This window comes from Ylistrum balloti, unplaced genomic scaffold, assembly GCF_031769215.1.
Source record: "Ylistrum balloti isolate Yb309-2 unplaced genomic scaffold, AGI_CSIRO_Ybal_v1 Utg370612, whole genome shotgun sequence".
NCBI lineage: Eukaryota > Metazoa > Mollusca > Bivalvia > Pectinida > Pectinidae > Ylistrum > Ylistrum balloti.
The window spans coordinates 1,969,512-1,984,352 of record NW_026782376.1 but is presented as its reverse complement, the minus strand read 5'-3'; the positions used below and the strand labels follow the sequence as shown (position 1 = coordinate 1,984,352).

At 33.7% G+C, this 14,841-nt stretch overlaps 1 protein-coding gene across 1 annotated transcript in view; it reads right to left on the bottom strand.

Moving 5' to 3' along the window:
• Positions 1-14,841, bottom strand: part of LOC132556938 (eyes absent homolog 1-like) — a 138,987-nt gene that overhangs the window by 118,149 nt on the left and 5,997 nt on the right. Inside the window, exon 2 of the mRNA XM_060221392.1 lies at positions 8,706-8,846. Within this exon, the coding sequence (XP_060077375.1) occupies positions 8,706-8,768 (63 nt within the window). The 5' untranslated portion in view covers positions 8,769-8,846. The remainder of the gene's footprint in view (positions 1-8,705; positions 8,847-14,841) is intronic.

The window sequence follows — 14,841 nt, the reverse complement described above, 5'->3', positions numbered from 1 at the left end:
TGACGGTCTTACTATTGGTCGGGGCTATAATAATGCCTCATTTTCATATATTTCACAAAGAAAAAGGCTTTTTTACCCCGACATCTCAAGAAGTTGAGAAGAACCGTTGAACAAGTAGTGTTCCTTAGGTTGTCAGACCTGGCAAGTTTTATACTTCTTGGCTATACCCTTCTCCAACATACCTAGTTATTGCCTTTTTTTATTCTCTGTAGATTACTGGCCAATTGCTACAAAATATAGGCAACTGAAAATATCTCTCTGAATTGTAATTCAATCACTTCAATTACAATTTTTTTACTGCCACCATGCAATATTTTTTTTGGCAAAAATTTTGAACCTTTAGAATTTTATCAATTCATTGTGGTGTTATAATATTTTTAGATTGTGGGTAACATGGTCTGACATTGTGTTATCTCCCTTGAATTGTTATCATTAGAAAGTTGCCCCACAAAGAGTTGAGAATGGCCTCCCCTGACCCCTACCTCCACGTGAAACTCCTATCCCTAGGGCTTTGTTTCGATTTATGTAGCCACACACAAACAAAAAACATGTTTCTAGCACATTTTAATCTCTTAAATTTATGTTTCTGTCCACCAGGTGTGCTTGGTGTACAACACCGCCCTCCCCTTCCACACCCTCCCCCTCTCAATATCTCCCTAATCCCCCTTCCTCAATCAGTATAGTTCCCTTCCCTCCTCCACATTCAAACTTTCCCCCTATCTCTCCTTCTATTCCACGACCCCAATTCATTACTCAAACTCCCTCCACCCCTCCCCCACTTCTCCCAGCCCCACTTTGCTTCCCCCTTTTCCACCCCTTCACAGATAAATGCCATCATGTTTGATACATAAATATGGGTAAATCCAAGTGTGTTTGGCAGTTCACTTGCCTACCCATATTCCACTTAAGGCGTATGGAAATTCTGGACTTTACCATCAACATATTCATTAAATCATGATTTTAATAGAGTGAAATTTTCCTCAAAACAAAAGGTACCATGGATTTTTATTACACATTTCACTCATTATTTTTTTATCAGATACAACTTGAAAAAGACAACCAACACTTGATTGTGGTTACTTCTAACTTTTTTCCTTTAATTTCTATTTTACTATAAAGACGTTTTACTTGTGGATCTTTTTTCAGACTAGTTGAAATCTGTGTTATGGCCTCATTTTAACAATATACAGATTGTACTGTATCTAAACCTCTGTGATAATTTTTTCTGAATTATGATATTTATTGCAGATTCTGATCATGTCTTATTTTCATTTCTAATTTTTCAAACATTTTACTGACCCAGACAACATATTGAATATTACTTGTTTTAAGAGACAGTTTGTATTACAAGACCTGCATTAAGAGACCACCTTTATTAAGAGACCATTTGTGACATCCTATATCAAAAGACCTCCTGTATTTAGAGACATCTTGTTTAAAGAGACCATCTGCAGTTAGAGATCACCTGTTAGCCGTTCCACCTGTATAAGAGAAAACTTGTATGAAAAGGCCAGTTGTGTGGAGATCACCTTGATAAAGGGACCATGTAGAATGAGACCATATATGCCATATATGCCACTGCTGTGTGTTTCAATACATTTAACATTAATAAATATGTTTTAATAAATTATGAATTACAACTCTTACGCCACATACTGACCGTAGCCAGTGGAATTATCTAGGATACGTTAACCAGTGATAATAACCCAAGGTTTTGTGATAAACCTGTATCAAGGGATCACCTCTGATACGAGACCACCATACCGCCCACAGAAAACTGTTTTGTCAGTTATGATACACAGACCATGTTTCCCATCAGCCTTTCTCACCCACTACATCCACACACCTGCCAGCTCTAGGACTAATTCACATGTGTTAATATTACAAAGGAAACACTTCCAGATTTGTACTTCGTTAACCTTACAGAAGTGCCGTCAACCTTAAAAACAACTCCATTTTGAAAGCATTCCTGTTGCTTTGTTTAAACATGTTGTGTCATTTCCAGGGCAAGATTTACTTGTATCATAAAAAAAGTTACTGGTATAAAAAACCTCTGAAAGCTATAATTCTAGAACAGCCAAAATCCAAAGTTGCCAAATTTCTGTTGGAAAGATGTTTAAAATTTTCAGCCGTAGAAAAGTATATGAAACCCTTAAGTGACAAAGATGATTGTTTGCTGGGTGTTTTGCCCCAGGAACAACCAGGGTCATCTTATGGCTGGTCTCCTTGAAGTAGCTGGTGGCTACCTCACTGAACAACATACAAGAGGCCCATCACAAGTCATCTGAATCAATATGAAGAATATCCAAAGTGAAGTCTTTTACTCACGGTGCTGTGAACCACAAACCACCAAGTATACAGAACATCAAACCACACTCCTTCGATCTTCAGGCATGGAATGTTATGTAGACCAACGCTCTAAGCCACAGAGCATTGATGACAAACTCCGAATATCAAAACGTATATAAGCTGTCATTTCCAGTGGACTTATCTAATTAAGAGTGTACTTCTTTCTTGACTGAAGATTGAGGACATTTAACTTAAAGGTGTAAAAATGTAGCCTAAAAAAAACCCAACAGATGCTCTCCAAAAGGTCTCTTCAAGTACCAAAAGGTGTATTTATATAAAACCAAAAGGTCTCTTCAGGCACCAAAAGGTGTATTTATATAAAACCAAAAGGTCTCTTCAGGCACCAAAAGGTGTATTTATATAAAACCAAAAGGTCTCTTCATGTACCAAAAGGTGTATTTATATAAAACCAAAAGGTCTCTTCAGGCACCAAAAGGTGTATTTATATAAAAGAGAGAAGTATGTTTTTAATACAACTTTTTCTTCTTCTGATGGAAATGGAGTTGAAAATAAAGTTTAATCTAAAATGGAAGGAGTAGAAAATATAGGTCATGGTGACCTAATTTGCACATGACTGCGAGTATTCCTTAAGTTGTATATATGATATCAGCTAATTCAGACAAATGTTTAACAAAACCTTACACAGAGAGATACATAAATGTACAGACGGACATTTCATGTGTAGAAAGGGTGGTTTGGATTATATTGCTCAATGTCCCATCCACAGCCAGTGTCATTTAAAAACGACCACCACAAAGCATTTCTATGTATATGTTACCGTATTTTCCTGGAATAAGCAACACTATTATACATGCCACAAAGCCAGCTTTTAGCAATTTTTTTATTTGATCCACATCGGAATATAAGCCGCACCCTTTCCTACAATATGGTGACCACTATTGTTGATGTTTGATATACCAGTAACAGATAAGGGAGGGCAGTTTATCAAGATCATCAGAAAAACATTTATTAAAGTTTGCAAATGAATTATACACAGAAAATCCTTTATTTTATTGATGCATTTCAAAAAATGTAAAATAGCAAATATCAAACTTGTTTGGCTTGGGTGCCTTCACAGATTGTCTACACACAGATATTGGGCCTGATGTTGCATATGGTTTACTGAAAAATATCTCCATCCGTGTATGTACTGTTAAATATTAACGAACGCCCTTGTATGCTGACCAAATTCTTATAGTCCCATAATATTTCTTCTTGTAAGTTACACGATGCCATTTATATCATAAACAAGCATTGGGTCATTCTAGAATTTAACCTATAACCTGATGACCTATTGATCCCAGAATGCAAAAGGTTATGGTAAACTTCTGCTATGGCTTCAAAGTAATCGCTTAAGTCCATATGATATCATTGTGATTCATATAAAAAGGTATGATTAATTAAATCCACCAGATTGTCATTTTCATTTCAATCTTCAAATCATTCTGTATACGATTGCAAATGACAGTTCAATATGATCTGTTTCAGTCACAAAAACATGCAGGCAGGTACTCATAAAAAACCCAGTACCGTCTGATACTAGTATACTGGTACACTTCTGTTTTTTGTTGTTGTTTTATCCTGCCTATTTGTTGTTAGTCTACAAATAAGCCAAACCTGTGTATAAGTCACCCGCCCGACTCACAAGGGAAAAAGGTGTGGTTTATAATCTGGAAAATATTGTAAATAACGACTTACTCAAATATTTATATCAGTGTCCTATGTACACCGTAGCTGAGGTAGATAGTAGAAAACAGGATTGGGATAAGAAAACAAGCTTTATCTTTGAAAGGTTCAATGACAACAGCTGTGAATCGTTGTATAGTATGTAATGACGGACAATTGGAAACAGAAATTTGTTGAATTTCAAACTAAAAATACTTTCTTACATTAATTAGCGGTTTGCTATTACTATATATTATGTGGATTGGACAGGAAGGAGTGAAGTTTTAACTTATTTATTAGTATAAACCACAAAAACACACATAATGTGTGCACTTACGTAATGTGCACAGATACTTTTGAGAGCTGAAAATAGTAAAAAAAATGCTTCTACATGCATATTGTGCACATTCAAAAATCCAGTCAAAATCGATATCCGGGAGCTAAAAAATTGATCTCGGAATGTTCAGCTAACACATCAGACTATCGATATAAAGTCAAAAATTTGGAAGTATTCTCTTCAAAATTTGTTTCGATTTCATTTACTAACTTTTATTTACCATTTGTTCGATGAAATGTATAACACAATTGAAAAATACAAGCCTTATGCTTGTGCATCTTCTTAAATAATTAATTAAATCCATCGTCTTATTCTTCATCCCCCATACTAACATTTAAAATATAACTTCCACCATTACTCATGAAAACATGCCTGTGGTTCCTGGTTCGTTGCGATATCACATGTAATGGAGAATAACATGAAACCTGTCCATTTCTAAACATCTGAACATGTAAGTGTTTCAAAAGATAATCAAATTCTAATCCACATATTTTCAATGTCCCCAACAGACCATTGTCCTTGCAGATTGTTAGTTTTCTGCCTTGCTAGTTGCTATGGCGATTTTAAACACTTTGTCCTGATTTTGTATGGTATTGACTCTGACAGCTTGCATTGATATATACAGCAATTATCTTATATTTTATTGTTGTTCATAAATAAATCACCAAATCCTTCTTGAGTCAGTTTTGAGTACTAAATAATATCAACAATCAATGATGGCGGCCTCACAGAATCAGCCGATTTTTTCATGAAAAAAAAACTTGAAAATCCTATAGCTACATAGTATGTGCATCATCCACTTTGGACAAATATTATCCCATAGAAAAAATCTGGCACATAATGTGGGTAATTCAAATATATTCATTAACAAAGAGATGAAAATGGACAAAGAAATGGCTTAATCTAATTTATCTAGCAATATACTCATGTCTAAAATTAAGCTCACTAATATCTTTTGCTGTTCAGAAGAATTACTAGCAAGTCCTGTAAGATGAAGTGACAAGCTATTGGTGGACAAATCCATTGCATTAATTATAGATTTTAAGAATTCCACATTTCGAATGTGTGTTTTTTAAAATCTCTTTTGTGAAATAAAGGAACAAGGATATTTTTCTACTTAGAGTTGTTTCCCTTGTCAAGGTAATCGTCTACCATTTTGATGTTGTACACTGCTATTTTCTTGTCAAGAACATTGATAAAGTTTAACACTAACAGTTGATACCTGTCAGTTAATATTTTCATTCCTCTTTTATGTCTGTTTTTATGTCAAACAGCTGTAGTTGTGAAAATACTGCATACATTTAAAAGGAGTACATTTTTGTAGAAAACACAACATCAAAACTAGATATGACATGTCTTAGCTCCGTGAAACCATTTATTTTCTATCTAGCATTGAAACAGAAGTGTGATGTCAACTGTGGTAACCCACAAAATAATCCTTTTTAACACATATCCATGAAATATTTACATATCAAAAAAAAAGATATTGCTGTGGCAAACACTTCCTTTCAACTTTTATCCGAGAGCTAATCTTCAAATGAACACCTGCACAAGTTTGTTTTTTAGATTCCGTTGGTCCTTGACCAGCCCTGGGGTGAAGGGATGTAGGGACACCCACAAGACCCAGGGTGACCCCCTGGGTGGGTAGATTAGCTTTAATATAGTTATCACAGCCAAAGGGACAGACACAACAGGAGTCTGATAGGCCTGTTTATTTATCCCCTAATAAACAGTCTAAACCTACTCAAGACACAGTAGTAACTCCCGCCAATAAAATTATTTTAGTGATTGTAATGTGAGGAAAACTTTGATAGTTGAACCCATTGAGACTTTCTTAACAAGAATGGGGGAGGGGGGGGGATATATTCTTTTCTTCCATTTTTTCATAAATATAGATCAGTTTTCATAACATCAATGGATCAAGGAACAGTTTTGTTTCATTCTTAAATTCTAACATAAACTAACTTTCTTTTATCTATCAATAACTATCAACATTCATTTTGGTTCCCAATTACAAAGCAAGTTGTAGAGGAACATCTGGCAAATTAGAACAATTTCAAACGTTTAACAAATATAACTGTTACAATTTGTCTGTTTCTGTACACAGTCAAAGTACAAATAGGAATACAAAATTTTAACCTTCTTAACAAAGCAAAATTGATGCAAAGAATATGGAACAATTAAACAAAGGGCTATAACTCTGTATTTACAAAAAACGACCAAATTTAAGAATACAGCACTCTACATCAAGAATATGGTCTGTCTAGTGAATATAAGTAAAATATCAAAAAACGCTTTTATTAGTACATAATAAAGACATACCATGGTATATCTGTTATAGATCGAAACATCATACATGTTATTGAAAATACTTTAGAGTTTAACTGGTATTTATTTCATTGTAAAAAAATAAAACTGACTTCGTGACCTGAAAAAGTCAATTATGTTTTAATAGACATTAGCTACAAAAAACAAAGAGTAGTACATGACAACCATTTTTATTGGGCTAAAATGACCTGCTATCTTTTGACAACAGAATCAATAATTGTGACTTTCTTTCAGTGTCAAGGTCGTTCAACATTTACATATCCAAGCGAGCAACAAGCAAACTATAATTATTCTAGGACTCATAGTTCTATAAAAGAAGTATTCAAGGAATATTTGACAAATATTACAACAGTGATCTTGAATATAGAGTCATTTTACTTGAAACCATTATAAATAACACACATTTACCAACAAATGAAAACCCAAATTCACACATACCTATACAAGTTTACCAACATATGTCTATTCGGCACCTGATGTAGCTAAACACCTGTGGTGGAACATCATTGCAATAAAACAGAATTAGCCTCTTTGATATAACTGGCATGATAAAATACTAAATGTGCGATTAATCAACTTTTACTGATTTTTTCCATATTTTTTTTTGTTAAGAAGAGAGTCCACAAGCACTTGTTACCCGTCTGTCAGCATCGTGGTATGCTGCGAGACTTCTTGAGTCTCACGTGTTTGAAATACTAAAATTCTCAATTCCAACAAAACAAATAATTTTTATGACCAATCATAAAATCACACTGTTACCAGTTTTATGACAAATCTTGTTTTCCTTGAAGGATCAGAATTAAAGCTAATGATAAACATGTACTGAGAGCATCCGGTTACCTCTACAGCTGGGTCTCGAGCTCTACGGCAAATTTTACGATCTACTATAAAACAGGGGGAGCTACTTTTTTACACAAAACACAAAATTGTTGAATAGGTCAGGGGTCATCTTTTCTTGTCATAACTCACGAGTCCTGTCAGATTTAAATGAAAATTACAGCTGACTTTATCTCAAGTGGGAGAAACTCGTCAGATACAGCTACATATAATGGTACTAGCCGTCCAATGGATGCCAAGATGAATGTCTATTGTTATTTTTAGCTAGAGACATCAATGTTCGGACATTGGCCATGATAACATTCAGATTTTCTCTGTTGTTAGCCTTATAGTCCCTGTCCAAATTAATATGTTGTGTTTTTCATGTAGCTGCAATTTTTAGGTCGTTTTGTTCTTTAAGAGCTAGCATGTTCTTTGTCAGTGAAATTCTGATGGAATTATCTCATAAAATGCTGACAAAATAAATGTGATCATCCTCATACTGCTGGAATGGTGACCTAATTTAAACAAACAAAACATATGCCTTTCCGTAGTAAATGTTATATTACACCACTTCTGTAAACAATTTTGAACTTTGAACTCAATATAAATGATTCCCTCAGACCACTTTCTGGATGACCTTCAACATTGTGATGAGCAATAACTCATTTTGATTATTCTGAAATTTGAACTTATGAAATGGTGCAAATAATGGATTACTCTGACCTTTGACCTTTTGTAAGTGTTAAATCTTGTCCATTAAACTACACAAATATTTGACTTTATATAAAACACCAAATCACTTAACTTCTTTGGCCTCTAACCTTTGGCCTTATATACAAACAATGAATTTTCAATTGACTAATCTGACCTTTGACCTGTAATATATCAAAAGTCCATTGTTACTTGCATGATCTCTGAGCTTGTGTAAGTTACTTAATTTGACTGATCTGACCTCTGATCATTTGATAAACACTATGTTTTCACTTGACTGCTTTGACCTTTGACCTAAAATAAAGTACAGTGCCATTACTTCAACTTTTGACCTTAACTTGACTTTCATATACAATGACTCAAGCATATTTTCAAATGACAATTGCCTCATAAATGGATTTCATTCCAGTAGCTGAAATCAGAAATTCAAATGTGTTTAATTTTCATTTTTCAGGTGACAAGAAAGTTAAATCAACTAGAAAGGGAAATAACTCACCCCTGGTTCTTCTCCAGACATGATGGCTGGTGCTACCCGTTTCTTTTCCTTGACAACTTCCATCTGTTTTCCCAAAATCCTCTGGTGATAGGAAATTGGTTTGTCTCACAGTGTCTCAATTCTTCATTTGTTCCATTAAATCTACAATGAAATTTCCAAACCATAAACTACCATTTTTAAAACTGAAATTACTTATAACAGAAGTCGTACACTTCATTCATCATGTTGAAAATTTCATAATAAAAATCCATCAATACACAACTAACACTTCAGTAAACACAAAATTGACTTGCTTTGTCTCAACACTAAATATCAAATTTGGTTAACATCCCTTCACCTATACTGAATGAGTAGTTACATTTTAGTTTTCTTTTTTAAAAGGGCTCGCATTTATCAAACTGAAACCTGTACCTCTGGTTCCCTAGGGGAACTCTTTTGTTCCTGCTAGATCAGTCGTTTTGACTTGATGAAGGTGCTTTATACCAAATATTTTGTCGAAATTTGGAACAACTCTTGTCAAAGACAGATGGCAGTTGGGTGCAATAACACAGTAAAGTTTGTGGCTCAGTTTACATCGAAGTTTTTGTTGATATTATCTGTACACATCAAATAATGGAAAGGTAATACCCCAGAACCTCTGACATTTCTGTACAGCCATCATCTAACACAGACAACAAGACTGCTATCAAAATATTTCCATTTGTTGAAACACATTGTGAAAAATTGAGTTATCAATACTGCCTCAAAACAATTAAGCCAAGGCTCAACACACAAGCGCTTGACTAGAAGTTAAGGGGTGGGCTTATTACCGGACAAAGAAATAGCTTTTGTCTTCCATTTTATTGAATAGCAATCAATATAGGTGGGCTTATTACTATACAGCAAATGCATGAAGTAAACAGATATATCAATTTTTTCAGAAATCATAGACCCTTGAAATTTTTCCTGATATAAAGCCTGGTAATTAACCCTTTTGACTAAAATCAGGGGATGATCTCATAAAATGACAGTTAAGACAAATTAGATACTAGTTCTACTGAACAGCGACATATAAGGGTGGGCTTGTTACCAGACATGGGCTTATTGTTGGTTATATATAGCAGAATATTGTGATATCAAAGCAAGTTCTTGTAAAACCATGACTTGTATATAGTTAATATATTTAAAAAAACAACAACATTTTATGGAAAGCCAAAATATGACATAATGACATGATATTAACTAAAATACACAATGACATGATAGTAACCGAAAAAGTACCCAAAAAACATGACATTCGTCAAAATGTGCCATAATATGTTATTAACCAAAACATTTCCTCTAAACATGATATTAACCAAAATATTACCTACCAGCATGATATTAACCAAAACATTATAACAACATGATATGAACCAAAATATTATAACAACATGATATTAACCAAAATATTACCTAACAGCATAATATTAACCAAAATTTATATCATAAACCATCACACTGAGTAGAATACATTGTATATGAAAGAAATCATTTTCCAAAGAATTTTATATCTCCCTTACTATTTCTAACAATCTGACTGCATTTTAAAAAATCCTTGATACTTATTAACATCAGCAAGTTATCATAATAAAGTTAAAGATTCACATGTAGCTTGATGTCAAAGGTATTTATCAGACCTTTCTCTACTCTTAGCTGATAAGGAAAGCATCAGGTCATAGAAAGTACCTTTCATTAAGTCACAAATGTATTTAACTTAGGAATCAAATTTTAATTATGTAAAAGAAAATTGCCCATGAAACTATTGAACCACTACATTATGGTCTAAGGGAAGTAACTGCTACCAAACTCAAGGAAAAGCCAAGATCTAATTGTAAATCATTCATGGAACTTTTATTATTAACGACTTTTATATGTTTTAAAATCATTGTTTCTTCTTTTCACCCCATTTTAATGTTTCTTTACATCTGGACATACAAACACATTATTTTATCCAAAGATCACAAACTAAGGAGACATTTTCATGATTTTTTTTAAGAGCTTAAACAAATTTTCAAACATACTTATAATTATTTCCTAAATATTTGAATATAGAAATGGTATTCAAATATTGGATACAATTTACCTCACCTTATCCCAAACATGGGCAAATGTTTGAGCTGGGTCTGAGAACAATGGACAAAGGTTTAAGCTGGGTCTGAGAACAATGGGCAAAGTTTAAGCAGGGTTTGGGACAATGGACAAAGGTTTAAGCTGGGTCAGGGACAATAGACACAGGTTTAAGCTGGGTCAGGGACAATGGGCAAAGGTTTAAGCAGGGTTTAGGTACATTTCAAATTAAATTTACAGTGATCTTATGCTGAACATAAGTTATGCTTGGCAGTTTGATAAAAAAAAAACATGGCTAATCATCTCCAGGACATACTGTTAACGTCAGCATGACAGAGACACTAAAGAGTAGCATAAAGGTTTACAACTGACCGATGGAAATTCACCATGTGAGCTTTTTTGTACTGTGGTTTTTACTTCAGCATACAGGTGCATGTTATAGAGTCAACATGTAAATATAATGCGCACATTTACAAATCCAATGCATCAAAACTAGATCATTTCCCAGCTTTATTAACAAATTGTTCAGTCTTTTTTTTAAACATAAAAGAAAGACGAGTAGTTTAGCCTTCAGGTAGACCTCTGCCACATGATACACCTTGGGTCTCGTCTTACTACCTGCTCTTTAGATATTTTTTTTAGATGTTTCCGAATTCTTATTGAAGGTACGTTTCATTGAAATTAAACATGAAACTTCAGACATGTTTTTTTCCATTTGTATATTAAATAAAGCAATAGCAATGACTCAGATAAATGGTATCTAGTTGAGTATATAAACATAGGCCTTTTTCAGCATTTAAACCATTCCAACATCTGAATTCTATTGAACTCATATGAAAGAATATTCCAATATCAAAATCTGATAACCCTAATAGTTATGTTCTCAATATATCAAGATTTTCCCTTGTTCGGACTTGATAAGGAATTGTAATGTACAGGTCAATATATAACACATTGATGCAATATTTCTAAATTGAGAACACCCAACACATTTGTACTCAATATGGATATCAGTCAATATATGTTGACCCTAACAAAAAGTCCTTAACTAATAATATGGACCTTGTAAAAACTTTTTAACAGTAGGCGAAGGTGCAATGTTCATTTAATCATATTTCAACTGTGCCATTTTCTATTGTAAAATTTTTTTCTGTTTATTCTTAAAAAGTAATTAAAAGAAAACTACACTAACTACACTACACTTTAAGTAAGGGCATCCATAATAGATAGCGTTTTGCTTAAAACAAAAGTTTGTCCACTTTAAGTAAGGGCATCCATAATAGAAAGAGTTTTGCTTGAAACAAAAGTTTTTCACTTTTTAGTAAGGGCATCCATAATAGATAGCGTTTTGCTTGAAACAAAAGTTTAATTCATAAATATGATACATCACAGCGTTTCATTTTTAGGTCCTTGTAAAATTCAAGGCTGTCTATTTTAAAAATATTAAACATAGTAGATGTGCTGCTAAAGCTAGATAACTTTATGTTTGTAAACATAGATAGACATAAGGCTGTTAGAAAGTACCAAAGACAATTGTCTATGGTAAAAGTTTCGAAAGATTTAAAACGTTTCCATGAACATGAAAACAATAAAACCTGGCACAGAAGTATGCAGCCGCTTGTTTTGGTGTGGAGGGAAACACCTGAAAAGTTGGTTGCTGCCTGCATCCACGAAATTACGGATAGGGTATTTTGGCCGTTATTGATGGTAATATGAAATCAGAAAAATATACCTCAACACACGATGACTTTTTGTAGTCAGTTATTGTTAAGGATTTTGACAATTAACACTAGTATTTTACAGATGAAAGATATAACTGCACCGTTCAGAGTTCCCATTTCACTGAAGATTGGAAATAAAGAAATGATATAAACCCATTCTTCTGGGCCCCCCCTCCCCCTGAGGAATCCATTCTACCGAACTTCCAAAGAATTACCATCTTTACTAATTCACCTGTATCAGGACATTGGATCTTTTTATTGTTGTATTGTTGTAATGAACTCCAGAATGCCTGTTATACAATGTCTGTTACCTACATTCAGAGACTTTATCATAACTATCTAATGTTGTAAACAAGTCGTTATAACCATTAAGGTAAGGGCAAGCATTTTTATTCTTTGTTTCAGCAACTGTTAGGGCAGCCATCTTGAAAATTTGACAAACTTTTAGCACGTAACATAAACAATGTATTTCTACTGTCTAAAGGGTGTCTGTTGCCCATGATGACAGTTGGACATTATTCTAACATGGGTATATAATAATATTAATGTTTTTCTAAAAGATGTATTTGTTGTCAGATTTTTTATAGTCAGTGGTTTATGATATATACTGGCTTACCTACATATTCAACATGGTGTGCTTATATGCACTACTATACCCACCAATAAATTTTAAAATTGTGACAACCACAATGTATCTGTTACAAGAAACCGTATTATTATGGATATGTGTGCAGTACCATGACACATCAATTTACAGATTTTGTTCCCTCATAAACAATCTTGAAACCTTAAAATGAATAATTGAAAATGAAAACATGTGACAAAGATCTTAGTGATCCATGATAAGCATTACAGATTCAAACATGGTCGAAGGGAAGTAACTCTTATTTCTCTTGAAAATAATGTTTGAAATCCTGCTTCTGTTTTTACTTTGAACTATACCAGACATATATTAATTAAAGATTAACAACTGCTTCGTACACATAATGCAACTGTAAACTGTGCAAAACATTATCTGCTGTCCCATGTTAAAAAATCTAACTAAAAAATTGAATTTTCCTACACAAAGTCTTCTATCCATGAACAGTAGAACATCTTTGAAATATCAGTCAATTTGACCAATTTTGGCCCAACCCATCAGCCCATTGGGGTCAGCTGAGATCAATATGTGCATTTCATCAAACTCTCATCTCATACTCATAATTCTAACCAAGTTTGAACTATTTCTGAAAGCAATATCAGCACACTGGGCCTTTCAGGTATTAAGAAGAAGTCAAAAATGTAATTTTTTTATGACGTACAAAGATAGACAACACCGGGCCAAAAGGTGACCTTAAAATCCATGACATAAGTTGGAATTTTGCAAATTTCAAAAAAGGTTACAAGATGCATCAGGTTGTATCTCTTTTAAATGAAATTCATTGTATTTGTATACAAAACTTTTATGGATATGAACAAAGAAAGACAACTCTGTCATACATATGCACTTAAGTTACTGTCTGGATGTTTTCATTGGATGTATTAAAAAAGCATTTTCACAAAATAATGTCATAAATTTAACACTCCACTCGTCAAAATATTCACTAATTCATTTATTCTTGTTGAATAATAATGTCTAAAGTTTCTGAAAGATAAAGATATTCAAAACGATATATTCATTCAAATAAGTATCTACCAACAAAATTGAGCTTTATCTTACCCTGATCATTCTCAGATCTCAAACAAAACCTTTCTGGAAATATGTATTTTGGAGGGTTAAAATAAACGGCTATTTTATCCAGCTTGTCTGTATTATAACAAAGAGTCGTTACACATTTAATAGAATTGGAAGTCCATTAGAAACCCTTCTGAATACAACAAGAAAAATAATAAGATCTCGGGATTTATTTTGGTCTCTTTTATGCCCCCTAGGTAAAAGACATATGGAAGAAAACCCCTGATACTGTGGGGGGCACACTTTTATGTCCCCTAGGTAAAAGACATATGGAAGAAAACCCCTGATACTGTGGGGGGCACACTTTTATGTCCCCTAGGTAAAAGACATATGGAAGAAAACCCCTGATACTGTGGGGGGCACACTTTTATGTCCCCTAGGTAAAAGACATATGGAAGAAAACCCCTGATACTGTGGGGGGCACACTTTTATGTCCCCTAGGTAAAAGACATATGGAAGAAAACCCATGATACTGTGGGGGGCACACTTTTATGTCCCCTAGGTAAAAGACATATGGAAGAAAACCCCTGATACTGTAGGGGGCACACTTTTATGTCCCCTAAGTAAAAGACATATGGTAGAAAACCCCTGATACTGTAGGGGGCACAGTTTT